This window comes from Mirounga angustirostris, unplaced genomic scaffold (genome assembly GCF_029215605.1).
Source record: "Mirounga angustirostris isolate CCGP_5_RB_7025 unplaced genomic scaffold, mMirAng1.0.hap1 SCAF_4, whole genome shotgun sequence".
Lineage (NCBI taxonomy): Eukaryota > Metazoa > Chordata > Mammalia > Carnivora > Phocidae > Mirounga > Mirounga angustirostris.
Genome location: NW_026991712.1, coordinates 87,110,410 through 87,120,846, shown reverse-complemented (window position 1 = coordinate 87,120,846; position 10,437 = coordinate 87,110,410). Strand labels below are relative to the sequence as shown.

The window sequence follows — 10,437 nt, the reverse complement described above, 5'->3', positions numbered from 1 at the left end:
TCAATTTGTTTTTCATCAAAAAGGTTATGTGAGCTTACAGCGAACCTCCATCACTACTACCCATAATTTTCTAGCTTTTTTTTTTTTTAATCATCCATTGATTCTTTTCTTCCACTAGCTCTGACGACCGAAGGCAAAACTGAAACCCGGAAGGAGAGGGCAAAGGAAAAGAAAGCTCCAAAGGGAGCCCAGCGCACGGGCTTTCGTCCTGCGGTCCCTTTAAGAGAAGAATCTCTTGGGACCGGCAGTCCCAGCCGACCCCAGTTTTAACCGAAACCTAACCCGGACTTCCCCCTCTTCGCTCAAATAAGACCAACTTTGGATTTTCCCTCCCCTATTGACCAATCAGAATCTGTTACCAGGCAGACTTTAGCTGCCGGCAGTGCGAGCCCGGCGCCTTCTGTCTCCGGGTGGCAGCAACGACCAATGAGAGAGCAGGTCGTCCGAGTATCTAGGCAGATCGGGGCTGTTCCAGCCATTCAGAAAAAAGAAAATAAAGCAACGCACGAGCCCGCTGGGCCAGGACCGTGGGGCTGGGCTGGAGTGAAGGTGGCTACGAGGTAGTTTCTCTTTCTCCCTTACCTTTATTGTTGCTTGTGTTGGAAGGCGACTGTTCAAAGGTAGGGAGGGGGCAGTATGAGTTGGGAGGAGAGCAGAACAAGATTTTGGCTGTATTTTCAAAGCTCCCTCACCCATGTGCACGTGCCCCGAATCTGGGACCCCGTTCCCCCAACCGGGTTTCCTACGCCTAGCCCAGGAGTTCGCCACCCTGAACCCCCCACCTTGCAACAACGCGGGATTGAATGCAGGGGGAAGGGAGGGAGGTGGGGGTGCGCCTCTGGATGGGAGGTTGAGGGAGATGACGTAGGGACCGGCGACGTGGGGAGGGGGAGCCGCGGAGGAAGCCGTGGCGAGATTAAGTAATGAGAACTTGGGCCCAGTGTTTTCCAAGGCTGGAAGGGCAGAATATGTTCGTATCCTTTCTGACCTCCCAGGAAAATTAAGGCGTGAGGAGTAGCTTAGAGAATTGGAGAACTTTGTTTTGTGGTTGTTATTATTTTTATTTTTGTTTTTTTTTTTTTAAGGGGATGAGGGCAGTACGGGATCAGAGGCAGAAAAGGACATGTCTAACGTCGATTCCCAGTCCCCCTATCCCTTCCTTTACAGTTTTCCATATTTAGGAGACTGCAGAAAGGTGGGGCAGACAGAATGGATATGGCAAAGATCTCTTTGGGTATATGTGGACCTGGAGAAGTAATGGGATAATTTCTAATTTTTGGAGAAGGCAAGTGGTGGGGAAAAAAAGACCACTGAGGAAATTCAGAGGCTTTCTTTCTGTTTCTCTGTGTTTCTGGGTAGGGAGATGAGGAGTGCCCGGGGCCCTCCAGGGAAAGGGAGGTTAAATCCTCATGCCTGGTCTCCTCTCAGCTCTAGCCCTCATGCCGGGATGGCCGAAGATGAACCCGATGCTAAGAGCCCAAAGACTGGGGGAAGGGCCGCCTCAGGTAGTGCTGAGGCAGGAGAACCCACCACCCTTCTTCAGAGGCTCCGAGGTACCATTTCGTAAGTACTCATCACCACCTCCAAACCTTGCTCCAGAACTGTAGCCCTTCACTTCCTCTGTAGATGAACTGCCTCTCCCTGAGCAAGTGCATCTGAGCATGGGGAGATTCTTCATCATGGGAGCAGTTGCTGAGCACCCCTTAAGCATCTCATCCCTCTTCCTCTCCCTAACAATAAGACACCAGAGAAAATCTTGTGTCTGACCTCCAGCTTTCTCCTCTTTTCCACAGCAAGGCTGTGCAGAACAAAGTCGAGGGAATCCTGGTAAGTATTTTCGGGAAGAGGGCAATAGAGAGGTGGAATTGGTGGGGGATGAGGATGATGAAGATATGCATAACTGGAAGGTTTATGTGGGAGAGGCAGTATTGTCTTCCCTGTCAGAAGGTAATTGGCTTTGCAACTTGTTGCCCGATTGACCTTGAGCATCTTACTTCATCTCTCTGTGACCTGTTGCGTAGACGCTCAGTAGGAATAATATCAAAGCCGATCCCCTCCACTCCCCCTCTCACCACAGTAGCTCACAAGGGCACTCCTCACAGCACAGTGAACACCCAGCCCCAAATCATTTCTAAGGTCCTTTTTCAGTCTGACAGTCTCTAAGGCAGCTGGACTTTGGGGGAAGGATCAGAAGATCCTGTCTTGTGTCCTTCTTGGCCTTATTTTTTCTCCTGCCTCTCTGTTCCTACCTCAGCAAGATGTACAGAAATTCTCAGACAACGACAAGCTGTATCTCTACCTTCAGCTTCCCTCAGGGCCCAGTACTGGAGACAAAAGGTAGGTTTGGTGCTAGAGTTTAAGATATCAGAGGTTCTGGTTTTTAAAGGAAGGCTCACTGGGATGGGGCTGGGTGAATAGGAGTACTCATAACAGCTGTCCTTGATGAGAATAGTCCCTGTCCTGCCCTGGTTTACCAGGAAAAGCTGGATTCTGGGTGATTTGGTCCAGCACTGCTGAAGCAGTAGTCTGGATAGAACCACAACTTTAGGATCTTAGTAAGGCTTGTCCCTTTTACTTCTCTTGCAGCTCAGAGCCAAGTACACTCAGCAATGAGGAGTACATGTATGCCTATAGGTGGATACGTAACCACCTAGAAGAGCATACTGACACCTGTTTGCCAAAGCAAAGTGTTTATGATGCCTATCGGTGGGTGAATGGGGCGGGGGGGGGGGTGGTTGGCGGGCGTAGGACTACCCCTCACCCCGGAGAGCTCCCTGCCTTGATAGAGCCTGACTTCTTAAAGGGTTTCCCAAACCTGTGCCGGGGACCCTCGGAATCTAACCATGACCTCCTTCTCTGAGTGTCTTCCCACTCTACCCCCTCCCCACTCAGGAAGTACTGTGAGAGCCTCGCCTGTTGCCGCCCACTCAGCACAGCCAACTTTGGCAAAATCATCAGAGAGATCTTCCCTGACATCAAGGCCCGAAGGCTTGGTGGCCGGGGCCAGTCCAAGTATCCTTGAATGGAGAGGTTGGGGTTGGAGGACCCGGGGAGGAAAACTTAGGGTGTCGAGGGCCAGGAGTGGAAACAGCCTAACCTTCCCACGGGGCTTGGAGATCCCCACCGTTGGCTGCTCTTTAACTTGCCTCAGATATTGCTACAGTGGCATACGAAGGAAGACCTTGGTATCTATGCCCCCCTTGCCTGGACTTGACCTGAAAGGCTCGGACAGTGTAAGTAACAACCAACCCTCCGATTGCACTCTTCTTTCCAAGGCGGAGGGCTGACACAGCCTAGGTCATTCTGCACATAGCTTCTAGGTATATAGGATATGCCCTTCTACCTACCCTGTGGCTCAGGCAGAGGATGAAGAGAATTTGTGGGTTTCTGGGATGAGTTACCCCATCTCCAGTCTGGTCTTAACTGTGGCTGACATTGGTGTCTGAGAGGGGCCGAGGGTTCTTTAGTTTGGAGTGTGACTGGGCATGTGTTTCCCCACTGCAGCCAGAAATGGGCCCAGAAGTAACCCCAGCACCTCGGGATGAGCTGGTGGAGGCAGCCTGTGCTCTGACCTGCGACTGGGCAGAACGAATCCTGAAACGGTCCTTCAGTTCCATCGTTGAGGTCGCCCGCTTCCTGCTGCAACAGCATCTCATCTCTGCCCGATCTGCACATGCCCACGTGCTCAAGGCGATGGGGCTTGCTGGTAGGTGGAGACTCTCAGGCCCCAAAAAACTCTCAGCCACTTTCAACATCATAGGCCCTCCCACCTACTAGGACAGAGACACCTTGCATTTGGCTTCTATTCCTAGTGCCCCTTGTAGGGCATTAGGACACCTTCTTCCCCCTTCTCCACCAGTCAGTCAGTCAGAGTCACCTCACTTGGCCATTGTTTCCTCCTCACTCTCACCTTATTACCTTTTCTGGCACCTCTGCAGAAGACGATGAACATGCCCCTCGGGAGCGGTCATCTAAATCCAAGAATGGTGTAGAGAGCCTAGAAGGTGGAGCCCATAAGAAACCAGAGAGACCAGCCCAGGTAAGGAAGTTGATGCCACTGACCTTGCTACCCTGGGCTGGGGGCTTGGTATCCCCTTTCCCATATCTTCTCACCCTCCTGTGTCTGTGTTTGCTCCAATGTCTAGTCTTCCCACTTACTGTGTCCTCTCTTCACCTTTTAGCCTCCTAAGGAGCTGGAACCCCGGGCTGGAGGTGGCCCCCCTGCACGTGGCGAGCGGAAGAAGAGTGTAGTGGAGAGCCCAGCCCCAGCAGCCAATAACCCACAGGTTAATGCCCTGGTGGCCCGGCTGCCTCTGCTCCTTCCCCGGGCCCCTCGCTCACTTATTCAGCCAATCCGAGTCTCTCCACCCATCCTGGCCCCCAAGCTTTCTTCAGGCCTGAAAGTGGCTACACTGCCTCTGCCCAGTAGGGCGGGGGGACCCCAGGCAGCTATGCCCATCATTAACATGATCTTACCAACCGTTCCTGCTTTGCCTGGACCCGGACCCGGGCCTGGGCAAGCCCTGCCTGGGGCGCTCACTCAGCCGCAGGGCACAGAGAACAGGGAAGTAGGCATAGGTGGTGACCTGGGACCCCATGACAAGGGTGTCAAGAGGACAGCTGAAGTACCTGTGAGTGAGGCCATTGGGCAGGATCCACCTGCTAAAGCAGCAAAGCAGGATATAGAGGATACAGGAAGTGATGCCAAAAGAAAACGGGGGCGCCCTCGAAAAAAATCAGGTGGAAGTAAGGAAAGGAACTGTCCCCCTGACAAGTCAGCACCTGCCATGGACTCTGCCCAGTCCCCAAGGTTACCACAGGAGACGTGGGCCTCTGGAGGGGAAAGCAACTCAGCTGGAGGGTCAGGGAAGCCAGGACCAGTGGGAGAGGCTGAGAAGGGGATGGTGCTTGCCCAGGGTCAGGAAGATGGTGCTGTTTCCAGAGGAGGAAGGGGCCCCAGTTCCCGGCATGCCAAAGAAGCAGAAGCTAAAATTCCTCTGGTCACCTCAAAAGTGAGTGTCATCAAGGGCAGTAGAAGTCAAAAGGAAGCTCTTCATTTGGTAAAGGGAGAGGTAGACACCGCAGCGCAGGGTAATAAAGACTTAAAGGGGCATGTGCTTCAAAATTCCTTATTCCACAAGGGGAAAGACCCCAAAGCAACACCCCCATGATAGGTATGTGGGGAAGAGTGTTTATATCCACATTAACTCTACCTGCCTAGTAGAGGTCCCTCTGCACTTGCTTCTCATTTGGCTTTTCTTTTCCCAAGGGAATTCATTCACCTGTACAGACAGCTGAGGCACCCTGTCTTACACAGTGTCCGGCTCCTGCCTCTGACCTTTCCAGCTCAGTACCCTTGGCTTTAGCGTCATTGATAAATCTGTCGTGACTGTCTTACCTGGATCTCTGTGCTATCCTGCAGGAAGATAGGGATGGAGTAAGTATGGTGAATGTATAGGCTAGGAATCTTTTGGTTTTAAGTAGTAAAAAAAACCCAACTCAGACTGGCTTAAAAATAAAGACTGACTGGCTCACATAACCGGAAAGTCCAGAGGTAGTACTGGCTCCAGGAAAAGCTGATGCGGTGGCTCAGTGTGTCTCTAAATACCTGATGGATTTCCCCCTGCTGCTACCTTCTGTAGGATCATCTTAAACCTGGGCCACCTAGTGGCTGCCAGCACTCCTGGGAGTAGACGTTTTCTCGTTTACACCCAACCAGAAGGGGTGGGGGGCATCTTTGTGCCAGGCATCCTAGCAAAGCCTTAAGATGGACTCTGATTAGGCCAGCCTGGGTCACATGCCGATCCCTAACCAATCACTGTGCCAGAAGGATGGTGTATGCTAATTCGCTCTTTCTACATCAGGGAAAGGTTGGATCACATAGGTCTCCAAATGGGAACTGACGCGGGCAGTTCCTGGGGAGGCAGCTGACACCCGGCCAATACCAGGAAGTACATGTGGTTTTAGCTTGCTAGGTTGGGATCAACTACACCTGTTTCCTTTTTCCCTCACCGTCTTGCGTTTTCCTTACTGCAGCTGTAGCCTCTTTCCTCTTGTAGGCGCAGAAGGAATGAGAGGGAAGTCACTCTCCTTTAGGGACTATCTCTTTAGTCTCATTTAGATGACAGTCCCATTTCAGAGATGGAGATCCTTCCCTTTCCTGTTTCTGAATGTTGGTTTTCTCATTCTGCTTCCCTATCCCCGACCCTACTGCCACTTTCACTAAGTGGAGTGAAAGATTTACTTCCTAGTCATTTTATTAAATCCATTCTGTATCCACCAGGTGTCAGTCTCTTGTCATACATGTGTCAGGATTTCAGCCAGGATTGTGGGGTTTAGACTAGGTGTGTGGCAGGAGGTAGCTCTGCACATCCGCAAGCACCAGTAAGAAGGGAACCCAGATGTTACCCTTTGAAAAGCAGTAAACCAACCAGTATTTACTGAGGACATACGTCATTTTCTGCATAAGGGTAGCTTCTGTCAGGGAATCTTGGTTCTGCACAGGAAACAGATTTTCTTTCAGGGAGACTTCACTCATTTGTTTCCACCACAGCAGATTTTTAAAAATTATAATATGTAATATTTGGTATCTATAAAGAATATATTTAACATGAATAAATTATGAAACATAATATTAAATGAATACCTTTGACCCATCGCCCAACTTATACATTAAAACATTAGAAATACCATTGAGTTTCTTGTGTTCCTACCCATTCCTATCCCACCTGCCTCTCCCTAGAGGTAACCACTGTCCTTAATTTTATGTTTATTAATTGCCTGCCACACACACACACACACGTGTGTATATATTTAACCATATGTGTACAATATTCTTTAAAAATTATTGTTCAATTTTGCTTTTTTTATCTTTACAAAATTTTTATGCTCTAATAGTCCCCTGAAGTTTGCTTCGTTTCACTTAACATTTCCAAGATTCATCTATGTTGTAAGTAGCTGTAATTCGTTCATTTTCACCTGTGTAATATTCCATCAAGTACATAATCCACAAGTTATTTATGCATTCACCTATTAATGGACATTTGGGTTGTTTCTAATTTTTTGCTATTACAAACAATGCTGCTATGAACATTCTTGTACCTGTGTGCCTTTTTGAAGTAAGATTTCTAAAAAGGTTTCTAAGATGGTTCATTTGGTCTGTACACCCTCTTATTCTTTGGAAGAGTTGACATCAGATTGAAATGAGCTGTCCCTTGACACTTTGGTAAAACTCAGCTGTCGAACCATCTTTGCCTGTCTTTTCTTTTTGGGAAAAATTTTAACCATCAATTCAAGTTCTTTAATAATTATAGGTGTCCGGACTTTCTATTTCTTTTTTTTTTTTTCATGGCTTAATAGCTCATTTATTTTTATTTTTTTAATTTTTTTTTTTAAGATTTTATTTATTTGACAGAGACACAGCGAGAGGGGGAACACAAGCAGGGGGAGTGGGAGAGGGAGAAACAGGATTCCTGCTGAGCAGGGAGCCCAATGTGGGGCTCGATCCCAGGACCATGGGATCATGACCTGAGCCGAAGGCAGACGCGTAATGACTGAGCCACCCAGGCGCCCCTATTTTTTTAATTTTTTAATTTTTTTATTTTATTTTATGTTAGTCACCATACATCATTAGTTTTTGATGTAGTGTTCCATGATTCATGTTCCATGTTTATGTATAACACCCAATGCTCCATGCAATACGTGCCCTCCTTAATACCCATCACCGGGCTAACCCATCCCCCTGCCCCCCTCCCCTCTAAAACCCTCATTTTGTTTCTCAGAGTCCATAGTCTCTCATGGTTCATCTCCCTCTCCAATTTCCCCCCCTTCAGTTTTCCCTTCCTACTATCTTCTTTTTTTTTTTTTTTTTAACATATAATGTATTGTTTGTTTCAGAGGTACAGGTCTGTGATTCATCAGTCTTACACAATTCACAGTGCTCACCATAGCACATACCCTCCCCAATGCCCGTCACTCAGCCCCCCATCCCTCCCACCCCCCACCACTCCAGCAATCCTCAGTTTGTTTCCTGAGATTAAGAATTCTTTGTATCAGTGAGGTCATATGATACTTGTCTTTATCTGATTGACTTATTTCACTTAGCGTAATACCCTCTAGTTCCAGTTGCAAATGGCAAGATTTTGGCTTTTTGATGGCTGTATAATATTCCATTGTATATATATACCACATCTTTATCCATTCATCTGTTGATGGACATCTTGGCTCTTTCCATAGTTTGGCTATTGTGGACATTGCTGCTATGGACTTTCTATTTCTTTTTGAGTCAATTTAGGGTAAGTGTTCTAGGATTTTGTGCATTTCATGCCTTTTTTAATTTTTTATTATTATTTTTTAAAGATTTTATTTATTTCTTTGACAGAGAGAGACACAGCGAGAGAGGGAACACAAGCAGGGGGAGTGGGAGAGGGAGAAGCAGGCTTCCCGCCGATCAGGGAGCCCGATGTGGGGCTCGATCCCAGGACCCTGGGATCATGACCTGAGCCGAAGGCAGATGCTTAACGACTGAGCCACCCAGGCGCCCCATGCCTTTTTTTTTAATGAAATTTTTATTTTATTTATTTATTTATTTTTGCCTCTGCTCTCGGTAGTCATGTCCTTCTTTTCATTTCTACTGCGTACTTTTACCTTCTTATTTCCTCCTCATCAGTTGCACCAGAAGTGTGTTATTTTACCTGTCTATGTTGTGCTACTACTTTGGGCTTTGTCAGTCTTCTCACTTATGTATTGTTTTCCATTTCATTAATTATGGATATTATCTATAATATTTCCTTCTGCTTTCTTTAGATTTAATTTTATGTTTTTCCATAACATCTTAAATTTGATCTAATTAATTTTCAAGCTCTGCTTTTCTACTGTAAGTTTTTAAGGACCTGTTTCTCTATATTCCCTGAATTTTTTTTGCTGTATTTTGATTATAACTTAGCCCTAAGAATATTTAAATTGCCTTTATGACTTTTTTAAATTTATGAGTTATTTAGAAAAGTTTTATGAATTTCCAAATGTCTGGATATTTAAAATTTTATCTTTTTGATATCCATTTTCAGCTTAATCATTTGTGCTCAGAGATGTGGTACTCTGATACTAATTTGAAATTTGTTGGGATTGTTATTTTATATTTCTGTGACTTCTCGGTATCTGAATGTTTTGTTTTCTGCTCACTCTTGCCTGTGGTAGCTTGTTTCCTATTTATTCTCAGTTTGGAGGTTTGGGGCTCATATTTTGTTAAACTTAATCTGTGGGAATCCAGAGAGCCTAAATTGGGGGTACTTTCCCCCAGAGAGGATTTGCATTTGCTTGTGCCAGGATCCAAATGATGCTCCTGACCTGGAACTGTGTTAGCCCCTCAGGAGTCTCAGTTCAATCTGTTAGTCCCAGGTTTTCTCCAGTTCCATGGCTAGGCCCAGGCCTTAGCCTCTTTTCACGATACTGATATTGGCAAACCTGCTGCTCCTGCTGCCTGTTGCTCGTCTTTCATACAGGTTTCAGCTTAATGTTATCTTTTTCTTCCTTTCCTGATTTCTCTTTCTAATGCGCCCAGCAATGTGCTAAACATTGTTTCTTTTTTTTTTTTTTTAAGATTTTATTTATTTATTTGAGACAGAGAGAATGAGAGAGACAGAGAGCACATGAGAGGGGGGAGGGTCAGAGGGAGAAGCAGGCTCCCCGCCGAGCAGGGAGCCCGATCCGGGACTTGATCCAGGGACTCCAAGATCATGACCTGAGCCGAAGGCAGTCGCTTAACCAACTGAGCTACCCAGGCGCCCTAAACATTGTTTCTTGTAATTTATCCAGGCTCTACTTGTATTTTAATGGGAGAGCCTTTTCTCTTATCCAGGCTGCCAGAAATAGGCATTACTGCAGTTTTTCTATTTTCCTTCGTGTTTTTGTTTTTTTTTTAAGATTTTATTTATTTATTTGACAGAGACAGAGACAGCGAGAGCAGGAACACAAGCAGGGGGAGTGGGAGAGGGAGAGGGAGAAGCAGGCTTCCTGCCGAGCAGGGAGCCCAATGTGGGACTCGATCCCAGGACCCTGGGATCATGACCTGAGCCGAAGGCAGACGCTTAACGACTGAGCCACCCAGGCACCCTTCCTTCGTGTTTTTTAAGTGCCAGGAACTTATTAGAAGCCAGTTGACTTAGGCTCTGACTTCAAGTCAATAATGATCACAGCACAGTGGCAACATAACAGTTATGTTAGCATTAAGCACAGAGAGCTGTGGGGGCCCAGAGGAATAGCATATAAGTCAGACGGGGGTGTGGGATGACTTCCAGTAGAGGTGAGTAGGAGTTAGCTGGACAAGTCTAACTCATAAAGCAAGGACAGAACAACATAAGACATATGGTAAAAAGAGTTAAATCATAGCACTCATTCTGCATAAGAACTATAAATGCAGAGAGATCACTTTGGGCTGAA

The 10,437-nt window shown here is 46.9% G+C and overlaps 1 protein-coding gene across 5 annotated transcripts; it reads left to right on the top strand.

Annotated features, from left to right (window-relative positions):
• The first annotated feature begins 405 nt into the window (after positions 1–405).
• RFX5 (regulatory factor X5) lies at positions 406–9,857 on the top strand. Of its 5 annotated transcripts, XM_064588526.1 has the most exons (11): positions 439–560; positions 1,168–1,285; positions 1,429–1,563; positions 1,794–1,827; positions 2,255–2,337; positions 2,587–2,706; positions 2,893–3,012; positions 3,152–3,233; positions 3,505–3,706; positions 3,939–4,039; positions 4,182–9,857. In XM_064588526.1, the coding sequence occupies exons 2-11, from the start codon at positions 1,239–1,241 to the stop codon at positions 5,169–5,171; spliced, it is 1,914 nt and encodes a 637-aa protein (XP_064444596.1). In that variant the 5' UTR covers positions 439–560; positions 1,168–1,238; the 3' UTR covers positions 5,172–9,857. The 5 variants fall into 5 exon arrangements, with proteins under 5 accessions (XP_045752598.2, XP_064444596.1, XP_045752600.1 ...); XM_045896642.3 differs by lacking the exon at positions 1,168–1,285 and having other exon boundaries at positions 406–560; XM_045896643.3 differs by lacking the exon at positions 1,168–1,285 and having other exon boundaries at positions 527–620.
• The last annotated feature ends 580 nt before the right edge of the window (positions 9,858–10,437 follow it).